Source organism: Dryobates pubescens, chromosome 4 (assembly GCF_014839835.1).
Source record: "Dryobates pubescens isolate bDryPub1 chromosome 4, bDryPub1.pri, whole genome shotgun sequence".
NCBI classification, from domain to species: Eukaryota; Metazoa; Chordata; class Aves; order Piciformes; family Picidae; genus Dryobates; species Dryobates pubescens.
In genome coordinates, this window is record NC_071615.1 from 7314275 (window position 1) to 7326880 (window position 12606).

General features: G+C 40.6%; 2 protein-coding genes across 2 annotated transcripts in view; one reads left to right on the plus strand and one right to left on the minus strand.

The window, feature by feature from the left end:
- Positions 1-12606, plus strand: part of CCZ1 (CCZ1 homolog, vacuolar protein trafficking and biogenesis associated) — a 14928-nt gene continuing 2322 nt past the window's right edge. Inside the window, exons 1-13 of the mRNA XM_009899398.2 lie at positions 1-206; positions 2009-2106; positions 2223-2316; positions 2414-2488; positions 3394-3441; positions 4062-4145; positions 6227-6402; positions 7017-7098; positions 7719-7780; positions 8625-8736; positions 9307-9340; positions 9681-9798; positions 11905-12063. Of these exons, the coding sequence (XP_009897700.1) occupies positions 102-206; positions 2009-2106; positions 2223-2316; positions 2414-2488; positions 3394-3441; positions 4062-4145; positions 6227-6402; positions 7017-7098; positions 7719-7780; positions 8625-8736; positions 9307-9340; positions 9681-9798; positions 11905-12063 (1247 nt within the window). The 5' untranslated portion in view covers positions 1-101. The remainder of the gene's footprint in view (positions 207-2008; positions 2107-2222; positions 2317-2413; positions 2489-3393; positions 3442-4061; positions 4146-6226; positions 6403-7016; positions 7099-7718; positions 7781-8624; positions 8737-9306; positions 9341-9680; positions 9799-11904; positions 12064-12606) is intronic.
- Positions 7869-12606, minus strand: part of LOC104299714 (radial spoke head 10 homolog B) — a 21161-nt gene continuing 16423 nt past the window's right edge. The window contains exon 19 of the mRNA XM_009899903.2: positions 7869-7910. The gene's annotated coding sequence lies outside the window, so the exon portion shown is untranslated. The remainder of the gene's footprint in view (positions 7911-12606) is intronic.

A 12606-nucleotide genomic window follows, 5' to 3' on the forward strand; every position in this document is an offset into this window, starting at 1 on the left:
GGAGAAGACGGAAGTGTTGCGGGGCCGGCGCCGGGCTCTGGGTTGCTCCCTGATGGTGTGTGGCGGCTGCCGGCCCCAGGCGCTCTCACTTCAGGCTCAGCATGGCGACGGCGGCGGCAGGGGGAGCCGGCCAGGAGAAACAGATCGCTCCGACCCTGCTCAGTTTCTTCATCTATAACCCCAAGCTGGGGCCCAAAGAGGGAGAGGTACCGGCGCGGGGCGTCGCGTCCCGGGGCTGTGGGAAGAGGAGGGCACCCTCTCGGCCCAGCTCTGTCCCGGGTTCGGTTGCCGCAGCGGGCCCCGGGGCGGCTGTCTTAGCCGTGCTGTCATTCCTTCCTAATGCCTGGGCCGTAGCATGTGCCCGCGGGATTAACTCTTCCCCCAGCGGAGCATCGCCAGACAAAGGCGGCTCGGCAAGCAGCGATGCTTGGCTGGGGGTGTGGGACCCGCAGCTTTGCCTGCCCGTGGCCACCTGGTGAACACCTGGGGCTTGTGTATTAGCTGTCTTCAGCGAGGCCAGGGACAAGTGCCACCGACATTTAGATCTGCCTCTGATTCAGACTAAAAAGGAACAGTAACCGAGGGTGTTATGAGCAGTAGCACGTAAAATACTGTAGATGGAGAGCTGGTCTGTTAGTAACTATGTTTCACTAATGCATTAACTTACACAAATAGTTTATCCAGGTAGCTACAGCATGGTAGAAAGCCTAGTGTTGAACTTGGTTACGTTCAGGTTATTGCTAGTATTTTCTTGCCATTGTGATCTTTAATAAGTAAATTCAAGAAGCTATAGACTATTTTTAGATAGCAGCTTATTGTACGCTTCACATGATAACCTTTAGTTTTAACAGGTTTTGAGCAGGGCAGTGTACTTACAGCCTTATTAATGACCAGGCAGTGAGGCTGAGTGCACTCTCAACAAGTCCGTGGGTGACTCCAGGTCAAGGAAGGCTGCTGATACACTAGAGGGCAGGGCTGCTGTTCAGAGGGACCCACAGTGAGCTGGGGAAATGGGCAAGCCAAAACCTCCTGAGGTTCAGTGAAGGCAAATGCAACGTCCTGGCTGTGGGATAAAGTAACGTCATGCACCATGACAGACCAGGGGCTGACTGGTTAGAAAGCGATTTTGCAGAACAGGACCAGGAGGTCCTAGTGACTAACAGGTTGTATGTGAATCAGCAGGGTGCCCTTGTGGCAGTGAAATCTGCCAGCATGCCAGGCTGTGTGAGTGAGTGAGCAGGTCAAGTGAAGTGATTGCTTCCCCTCTCTTCAACACTTGTGAGACTGCTGGTGGACACTGTGTTCCTCTGGGGCTTCCCAGAGCAAGACAAATACTGACAGACTGGAGCAAGCCCAGTGGAGGGCCCCATAGTTGGTCAGGGGGCTGAATTTTGTGACGTACCAAGAGAGCCTTAGATAACTGGATTTGTGTGGCCTTAAGAGGTGATGTGGAAGGGGGTGCAATGGCTTTCTTCCTCTGTCTAAGGAGTACCTGTAGAGGATGGAGTCAGGCTCTTGAAGTGAGAAGATGAGAGGTAATGGAAGAAGTCTGAGCAAGGCAAGTTCTGATGAGAGAGAAGAAAAATTTTGTCACAGTGAAGTAGCCAACCAGCAGAGAAGGACCCCAAAAGGCTGTGGAATCTCCATCTTCACAGAGCTTCGAAACTTAACTGGACAATGCCTTGAGCAATCTAAGCTGGCTTTGAAGCTAGCCATGCTTTGATCTGGCTTTGAAGCTAATCTTGCTTTGAATGAGCTGTGAAGTGACTAGGCCCTATGATTTCAATGGTCTTCAATTTATAAAGCATTTTGAGATATCTTGGGATGACTGACTGCTTAAGTGCGCTTAACAATGCTCTTTATGCATTATTACAGAAGCCCACTTAGGTACAAGATAAAATTCTGCCTAGGAAATGAAGGGATTACAATTTCAAACAAACAAACCATGAACCCAGTGAACTCCTGATTCTATTAAAATGGATTTGCTTTGACTCTTATCACATTTTAGGAAGAAAAGAAGATTCTCTTCTATCACCCAAATGAAGTAGAAAAGAATGAAAAAATCAGAAACGTGGGACTATGTGAAGCTATAATACAATTCACAAGGTATGAAGTCTGACTGCATGGCTCAGTGTATTAGCACAAGCACTGTATTTCCCATTCATATGTGTTCATTTTGTGTCTATACATGCCTGTTATCTACATACATGCCTTCTTTCCAGGACCTTCAGTCCAACAAAACCTGCAAAATCCCTACACACGCAAAAGAACAGACAATTTTTCCATGAACCTGAAGAAAACTTCTGGATGGTCATGGTATTTATGCATGTGATATCCATATTTCTAAACCATCATATTGCACTGTTCTCAATGCATTCTGCATTGTCTAATGCCAGCCTGTTCCACTTTCTAGGTTGTACGGAATCCCATCATAGAAAAACACAAAGATGGAAAGCCGGTCTATGAATATCAGGAAGAAGAATTACTGGTAGGGCTTAATGTTTGGGGAGGTTGGGCTATATTGTATTTTAAGAGTACCTCCAGAAATACCTTAGTTTGAGTCTTCTTGAACTGCTGCCAAAATTATTTTTGTGTGTATATATATATATCTCCATAAACTGAAAAAGGTGGGAGGGGGAAGTACTTTTCAATCACATGTAGAGAAAAGAGCAAGAGAATTATCTAGATAGCATTTCAAGCTCACCCAGTAAACATCAGTGAAATACACAGCTGTGAGATCTTTAGCTTGGAGTAAGTGAGCATTTCTTAGGCTCTAATAAAGTTCTTCCAAGATTTTAAATGACTTAAACCTAATAAAAATAAACAGCCATTATTACTTTAAGATTACAAGCAATCTTCACTAATAATCTGGAAACACAGACAGCTCATAACTTTCATGGATTTCTTGTCCAAACTGCAGTACCATTATGTCAGTTTAACTGTGTACAGGAAGGGTATTTGGAAGGGTGGGATAATAAAATGCTGGTTGCTTATGCTGCCTCTGCTCCTCACTATGTTCTACGAAAAGGACTGGTGTTGCAGGCACTCTATTTTGCCAGACAAACAATAAAATAGTCTTCTTTTCATCTGGGTTAAGATCCTAGCCCAATAAAAGCCTGTTAAGGTGTCCCATCTCCTTTAGCCTTTGATAAAAAGAAAACTAGTGAGAAGTTCATTTTCACTCACCAGTGGCCTTAGGGAAGGGCACTATCTGTTACTGTTATCTTAAGTACAAAGAAATGTCCTGATGCTGACTGAAAATGCTACTTAATGTTTCAGAGATCAATTTCTCTTGATTTGTGTTTTTGCTGGCTCTTTGGAAGCGTGTGACTTGGCCAAAATGCTTGAAATTCTGCTTCTGTATATATTAATATCCTGCCCTTTTTTCTGCAGGACAAGGTTTATAGTTCGGTCCTACAGCAGTGCTACAGCATGTACAAGGTAGAGTTAATATTAGAGGGTCCTCCTCTGGGCAGAGGTACCTCATTATACCATTTGGATGTGTAAGCTCATCACAGCTTTGACATTCTGGTCTCATTACTATTGTCTGTTCTCTTCCTGAAGCTGTAATGGTGTTGATGGAAGAGACAAATAAAGCTTGTGCAGTTAGCTGTGCTGGTAACAATAAGAGCTTTCTAGTTTCTGTGAAATCCAGATTTCTTTTTTTCCTGGGTAGTTACATTACTAAAGGTTTGATTTTCATGGTGTTAGCTATTATCTGTTGGAGAAACAATACTGGATAAAGGCCATCAATCTGTCATTTCAAAACAAGAGCGTAAGATACGTTTCCTTCTCTAATTCTGCCTCTGTTCCTCATATGCCTGGACTCTGCAAGTCTGAGGGACAAGGAGGGGTACATCTGGATTTGTGTGGAGACCAAGTACTGAGAAACAGGAGCTGGCTTGGAATTTAGCTGTATTGATGGCTGAGTTGTAGGAAATTACTGTAAATCAGAGAATCATTTTGGTTGGAAAAGACCTTTAAGATCGTAGAGTCCAACCCTTATCTGACTTTACCAAATGATTACCTGACTGATTTTATTTTTTCCTTTTAACTATTAGCTTTTCAATGGCACATTCCTGAAAGCCATGGAAGATGGAGGTGTAAAAGTTCTAAAGGAGAGACTAGAGAAATTCTTCCACCGGGTAAGACCTTCTTGTTCAGGCACATACAGTGTGATTCTGTGTTGGAAGTCAAAAGCAAAGATCTTCTCAAAGTGGCTGCAGTGTGACTCTAAATAATAGGTAGTGGGAAAGGTGTACTGGCAACACAAGGTCTGGTTCCTTGTTTTTCTGAATTATTTCCTGCTTCTTACCAACTTGTAGATTCTTTAAGTGGAGCTGAACCACAAGAGGGACAGCTTAGCTGCTGGATATCTTTTCCCCAGAGGAATCATGTTCTTTCTTTGGAAATTCTGTTTTAATGTTTGAATTGGTTAGCATGATAACAGTCTGTGCAGTCCTGTTTGAATAACTGTTGCAGAATCATTCAGGTTGGGAGCAATCTGAGAAGCCATCCAGTTCAACCCCCTGCTTAAAGTAGGATAACACTGAAATCAAATTGGGCTGCAAAGGGCTTATGACTTGTTGGAGTCTTGAAAACATCCAGGGATGGAGATTCCACAACCTGTGTGCACAGACTCAAAAGTCCCATAGTACTGTGAAGTAATGTCATTTTTTGTCCTCCACCACCCACATGGAATTAGTAATAGTGCCTGATAAGGTTTCAGGAAATACTTCCTTGTTATCACTGCCCTTCAGAATTTAACTTCAGTCTTTATAATCAATCAAATATTTTTCAGGTATTTTTCATCTAAGTGAGTAGTTTATGTCTGGCAGAATTTCAGGCTCCTACATGCAAAGTTTCATCAAGCTAGCTTTAAAATATGGCAACCCCATTTCTGTTGTTTGCATGAAAGGAAACAGGGGACTGCTGTCAGCAGTTAATTCTCTTGTGGTAAAGATTTTAATATTGATATCTTTGCTCATGGTGGAGTGCAGATACTGGTGTTTACAGTTTTGTTCTCTTGAGTTTTTAGAAGAACACAATGTCGTGACAGTGGAAACAGAAGTACAATACAGCTTGATTTTTAGGACAGCCTTTGCTTGTGGACTTGGGGAGGACTTTTGCTTGTGTTTTTTAAGACTCTGGTAGACTAGAATGAACACTGCTGGCATAAACAGTATTTGTTTCATTAGCTGACTGTATATTTTTGACTAAATGAAAAAAGCAGAGCGTGGCAAAAAGGGAAGCAATAGATTTTTATCTTTAAAACTGCTGTTTTCTTTTGAAGTTCCTACTGAAGTTAAAATAATAATAGATTTGTATACCAGAAAGGAATCCAAGGAAAAGTTGTTCAGTTATAGCCCTGTTGAATAAATTGGCTACGTGTTACTGGCAGGCTTAAATCACATTGAAACTCTGCAAGGAAATGAGTGTTGGATTGTAAACTGTGACAGAGATCTGTCATACTATTTGTATTTACTTGGGTTTTTTGGTAGTGTGAAATGACTGTAGAGGGAGCCACTGGATAACTCATCTTTCACAGAGCAGAGCATCTGATAGTGCATATGAAATCTTTTGGTAAGGAGAAAAGAGAATCATAGACACTATCTTTGCACAATGAAGGCTAATGGATTTATCTGGTAAGATTTAATTTCAGAACTCCATAGAAATGTTAGTAAGATAGGCTGTGTTTGCTCTTAAATACTTAATAGGCTTCAATACTGTTGTTGCTATGACACTTGGAATCACATTAACACACTCTCACACATAGACTCATAAACTGGTTTGGGTTTGAAGGGACCTTTAAAGCTCATTCAGTGCACCCCTCCCTGCAGTGAGCAGGGAAATCTACTATTTCAGGTTGCTCAGAGCCCCATCCAACTTGACTTTGAATGTTTCCAGGGATGGAGCATCTCTCCCCTCTCTGGGCAACTTGTGTCAGTGTATCACCACCCTCAGCATAAAAGACTTCTTCCTTATATCTAGTCTGAATCTACTCTTAGTAGACCATCACCTCTTGTGTTGCTACAGGCTCTACTGGAAAGTGTATCCCCATATGAAGGAGAACTGGAAGGGTTGGTGGTTTATTTGGTTTGGGTTTTTTTGGGGGGGGTTTGGTACTGTTAGTGTAGATTACCAGGGAACAGACTCAAATTTGTAATTTAAATCTAGACACTGGAAGTTTTCTGCATTCTAAAAATCGACTGTCATTATTCTCTAGTACTTGCAGACACTGCATTTACAGTCTTGTGATCTGCTGGATGTGTTTTGTGGAATCAGCTTCTTTCCACTGGATAAAATGACTTACTTGAAAATTCAGTCATTTATTAATAGGATGGAAGAGAGCCTGAACATAGTCAAGTATACTGCATTTCTCTACAACGACCAGCTTATCTGGTAGGTACTGAAATAATCCTTTTGTGTGTCTTCAATTCTCATCCTATAAATAAGTGTCATAATAGCAAAGCTTCTGACTCAGTGAGAGAGTTGCATGAACATGAGGAATGGTAGGATGAGTGATACATAAGAAAGGTATTGGTCTTCAGCTTTAAAAATCTCTAACCTGTACCAAATGATTACTTTGAAGCTGGTTTGAGGAGTAGCTAGAGAAGTGTCTTTGTCATTTCCATCACAAGAGACTCTGCATGTACACAAGTTCCTCTAGTAGGACTTCTAGTATAGGTTAATTAAAGGATTATCCTTTATATAATTCTGAACCAGCAAGTTGCACTGCTTGTGAAGAGTTCTGCTTAAAAATGGACTTAGGTACGGCAGACTTCATCTTTATTTAAATGTTGTTTGTGTTTTTCTGATGGTTTATAGGTATTCTGCATGTTTTGTATTTAGCAAATAAACTAACATCTTATTAAAAATTCATGTTCTGGGATTTAATCTGCTGAGACACTGAAATGTACCCTGCTTTGCCATGTGCTTTGCCTGAATTTTAGTTAGCAGAAAATGTGTGATCTGGACTGCAGCACAGATATCACTTGTGTTTCTCCCTGATCTAGGAGTGGACTGGAACAAGATGACATGAGAATTTTGTACAAGTATCTCACAACATCTCTGTTTCCAAGGCACATGGAGCCTGAGGTGTGGCAATTAGGATTTGTTTTGGGGAGGCAGGGGTGGAGGTGGTTGTTAGTTCCTAGCTTTGGTTTGGGTTATTTTTCCTCCTTTCATTTCTGTTTATCTGGTACCACTAAGGGCTAAAATACCAAAGAGGATTATCTCTCTCCTCCCTCTTTAAGTTTTAGTTTAGGAATTCAGAGGTGTGTTGTTTTCACTGCAGTCAGTAGTATTTGCACCTAACACAGTATGAATAGTGCTGGTAACTTGAATATGGGGAAGTGATAGGGAGTTTACTTAATGTTGATACCTGCTGACTGCTCAGTACTGCAAATGAATCCCTTCAGCTTGATGGCTAAATGCAGCATGGAAGGCCATAAGACCACATGGAGTTATTATCTTTCCCTCCAGCCAAAAGCTCCATAAGCTAAACTTCACAATCAGTAAATGCAAAATTAAATTCCCTGTTTTATCAAGCATCTTTTACACTTTAGCTTTACTTACTTCTTTTTACAGAGAGCATATACCTTCATGAGTGGCAATTCCTGCAAATGGTTTGCTTTGAATTTGATTTAAAGACAGTGCACAAAATGTAGCAAAGTACCTCTAAGCTGTGTTTTCTTATCTGTTCTTTTTCACTTCAGTTAGCAGGTAGAGATTCTCCAATACGTGCTGAAATGCCAGGAAATCTACAACACTATGGAAGGTAGCTCTTGTTTACTGTCACCAGCTGCTGCTACTTCCCTCAAGGGCAAAAGTTTGTATTTTGAGTACATATTCCACGCACAGCTCATTCCAGAGGGTTGCACAGCAGTTGGTGCAATGTGAAACTTGACCTTTGGGGAGAAAAGGGAAAAGGCTTCATTAATATTACTGCAGATTTCTTTTGATTCCCCATTGCTCTTAATGCACTACATCAAAAGGTTTGGAACTCCTTTGGTCACTTCTTTTCAGTGATGCACTTCAGACAAAGGTGTAGATTGTATCTATTTTTAATTCCCCCCCCCCCACGCTTAGCATGTCAGAGTGGGGAATTCTGTACCTAAGCAGCTGTGCAACACTATTTTGGATAATTGTGGGTTTGGACATCTTTCTTCAATCACGAAAATTCCTCCTACCTGATTTATTGTTTTCTTTTGGGATCAAGGCACTGGCACATACTCCCTGTTCCACCCTCCCCACTGCCCTAAGTTTAAGGTGCTCCTGACACCAATTAGAACGTATTGTTTGAAAGAAAAATAAGTACCTTCCCAGCAAAAAGAGTCTTGTTTTAACTTTGATCTGTGCAGTTTATTTTCTTTAGTATTATTCTGGCTTTCTGATCCTGTTTCTCTAACTCTCTAGGGCATAAATTCAAGTACTACTTTGAAAATATAAGTGCTGATATAATATATTAAGGGCTCTGTGCCTGTCTGCATAGCTGAGATCTCATCATTGTATTCAAACAGATTCATACATGCAAGTAATTGCTGGTTTCAAGAACATCTGTTAAATAGGAAGAACTGAAAAGCATGAATTCATTGCATCTGACCTGTTAAATTATATTCTAGGTTTCTGACTGGACCTTTAAATCTTAATGATCCAGAAGCAAAATGCCGTTTCCCTAAAATATTTGTTAACACTGATGACAGTTACGAAGAGCTTCATTTAATCGTTTATAAGGTATTACAGTTTTCTCTGCAATCATTCCACAGAGTTAGGTGAAGACAGTGATGTGAAGTACTTAGGAATTGTACAGAAAGATGCATTGATATGCCTAGGTTAAAGCAAAGAGACAGAAAGCTCCCTGGTGTTTCTAGCAACAAGCTTTAAAGCTTGAATCCTCTTTTCCCCTCTCCTGCCACCTCCTCAAAATAAACAGTTGCTTTATTTAAACAGAAGGCCAGTCTTAGTTACTTTAAGTAGTCTCATACCTGGCTTTGTGCAGCATTACTCAGTAAATGCAAGTTTCTTGCAGACATACATCCTTGCATAAAATGCATTTTCAGAAAATGTTCCCCTTCCCCTACAACTTAAAAATGGTTAACTGGGCTGAATTTTAGAATCACAACTATCCTGTGTTGCGCAAGATTACAAAGGGATTATCCTACAGAAGCATTACCTCTAAAGTAAAGGTTTTTTTGGTTGTAATTTAAGTGGTTTACTTGTTTGTAAACTCAGTGAAATATTGTCATTTATTTGAGGTAGTTGAGGTAACCTACTGTAAATGGTTTTCTGCTTTTTTTGTTCCAGGCCATGAGTGCAGCTGTCTGCTTTATGATTGATGGTAAGTACCAATTAGCATCACTTACTTGGCAAGACATGGTACAAAATGCTATTTCACATGCAACTTGCTTTACTTATGAAGAATATGCTGTTACTTGAGTCTCTTCTTCCTGGTTGCTTTTATCAGTCTTTTGAATTTGGCTCCAGTGGTATAAGTAACTCCATTTACACAATAAAATGACTACATACTGGTTTAGTTAGCCAGGCACCCTCAAAATCATCCCTAAGGTTATAATGAAATGGTTATGTCCCAGGACTGTCACTGATGTTTAGAGGAAGTGGGCACCTTCAGCTGTGAGAAGAGAATCTCACCTCTCCCTTTTTTGTTACCCACCACCTAGCTTCAATTCCACCTACGCTGGAGTTTTGCCGTAAACTGGACAGCATTGTTGGGCCTCAACTCACCGTGTTAGCATCAGATATATGTGAACAATACAACATCAACAAGAGAATATCAGGGTTTGTACCACTTTTCCTGTTGCAGTCCCTCCTTAGTTGGCTATAAATTAGGTTTAATGAACTGCTTAAATAATGGTAACACGAGGCCAAATAACGTATTAAGTTATCTGTGTACTTAAATGATGTTTATCAACCTTTCTGCATCTTAAGCATTTGTAAAGTACCTGTTCTTGCTTAATTAGGTCTTCCTGAAGTAACAACACTCATGTTATTAATTTAGGGATGAACGCTCATTGTGTAACTGAAACCTTTTTCCCGTACGGGCATTAACTGTTGTAGAAAACATGCTGGCAGAAATGCATACAGGATGGCCAAAATGACAGCTGGAGTGGTGGTCTGCTGTCACTGTCCCTCATGTTGAAGTAGAGAAGTATCAGCTCCTGCAAAATCTTCAGTTTATGCTTTCTATCTTTTCTTGAGGGAAACAGAATCTTGGTTGGTTTTATGGAGGGCTTTTTTGGGGGGCGTTGTTTGGTGGCTGGTTTGCTTTGTTGTTGTTTTAAATTAAGAACTGTCACTATCTTGGTGCCCACAACCATCTTTATGCTTATTTCCTGTGGCTTCTGCCTTCCCAGTTTGCTGCTTTTTATGATGTTGAAAGACCTGCATTTTCCACCTCAAGTGGATGCTGACACCACTCTGAGTGTTGCCTTAGACACAAGTACTTTAGAGCTTGGGCTGAGTATATGTAACTCTTAACTCTGTTTCAAGTCTAAAAAGGAAAATGGAACTGGAGATACTGGAACAATTTTTACCAGTTTGAAATGGAGGTTTTAGTGAGTGGATTATTTGATTACAATGCAGGCTTTAGAGCTGAGTACTTTTTTTTCCCAGAATTACTGCTTCTTGAAGCATTGGAATGTGTAGTAGGTGAGGAAAAAAGCTGTCTTCTTTTCTTCTGCTTTGCAGGACTAAGATAAATACTTGAGGGGCAAAGAAAGGAAAGTCAAGTGAAAAAGGATGTTAATGCTTTAAATGTACTTCCCTTAGAACCATAGCTGACTATCCATAAAATTCTATTTACTTTTAGATAGATGTGTTAGTTGGGGAAGCAAGAAGAGCACTGGATCTGACAGAAGCGGAATTAAACTAAAGATAGGTGTGCGACTGAACTCATTCAGTGGTAGTGTGCCAGATCAGCAAAATTGCAGGGTATAGAATAGGATGTGCTTGAAATTGTGCCAATCTACTAAATCATTAAACTTGGGGTTTTTAAATGTCACCTGGGACTGGCTTTGGCAGCTTTAACTCTTTTGAAAGTTTAATGCCATGGTGTCTCAAAAACATGATACAGTTTCTTGACACTAATGCATCTGGGTGACAGAGAGGAAGGGGGTATCTGGTTGTTTGCTAAGGTGAGTGGTGTCATCACAGTATCTCCCCGATTCTAAATAATAGATAGACTCAAGTACCAATTGCCATAGCCAGTTTTTGCCAGTCTGAATTTGTTGTGACATCTACCAAAACTACAGCTCTAAGTGATAGATTTGGTATTAATAAAAGAGAAAAAGGCGGAAGACTTCCAAGGCAGGAGTTTGAAGTTAATATCTTGCTTGACTCACACAAAAGATGGGAGGAAGTCTTAACTGCCTGAATCAAGAAATTCTTTCTTTTGAGTGTTACTAAAAACAAAGACATGAGTGGAAGACTGCTTACTAATCAAACTAAAGACCTAGCATCAGATTGGACTGACATAGGGGACAGCAGCAAGGAAACAAAATCAGCACAGATTAAAAACAGCTCATTAGAAAAATGCAAGCAAACTACTACAGGGATGTGGGACAAAGCCTTTAGATTCCAAGTGTCTATTTACTAGCAGCCCAAACAACAGAGGGGGAAAAAGTGGTTGGGTTTGCAGGCTTGCCTTTTCTTAAAAAGAAACCAAAAAACCCACAAACCAAAATGGAAAAAAAAAGTGCATTGAAATCAAGTTTGACCACGTTACAAGTCTTAACATACTTGAGCCTCTGCAATGTGAGGATAGCTTCAGGATGTCTGAGCAAGCTTTGCACTGGCTCGTTACTGTTCTCTGTGAAGCCTGTGCCTATAGAATGTGTCAGTGTTCACAGGCTGTTTGTGTGTTTGTGCTTTTAACGATCTTCTTAGGGCTGAGAAGGAGCCTCAGTTTAAGTTTATCTATTTCAATCACATGAACCTGGCAGAGAAAAGTACCATTCACATGAGGAAAACACCCAGTGTATCACTTGCATCTGTTCACCCTGACCTCATGAAGATTCTCGGTGACATCAACAGTGACTTCTCCAGGTAATGCTTAACTATTAAATAGTCTGTAACTCTTCCTGTCTAAAAGTAGATTTTTAAGTTTTTAATTATTTTTTTTCAAATGAGTGAATCTTTCATGTCATTTTGTTGATGCTGGGCTATTCAGAGCTCTGTGAGGTAAGTGGTGTTACATGGATCATATTTGGTATTTTGTGTAGGTTTAGCAGTCTTGAACAAAACTTCTATTGTCCTTTTAAAAATAATTTTAGGAAGGGCCAGGGCCTATATCCAAAGAAGTTTCAGAATAGCTATTACAAAGTAAAAGGGGAATCAAGCCTTGTGCTTTTGGACTGTCTACTCGCTGTGTAAGTGATATAAAGGACAGGGAATCCTGCTTCTGGCTGTTTACAGCCTCCTCTGAAACAGCTGTCTACTTGTGGGGACCAGACAACAGATGAAATGCAAACCTTGCAGTTATTGCAGTACTGCTGATAGAGAAGATAACTGGCTTCTTGTTAGTGGGTATTGTGCTCCAAGGTGGGAGAGCCCATCTTCACTATAAAAATTAATAATGACAGGAAAAGG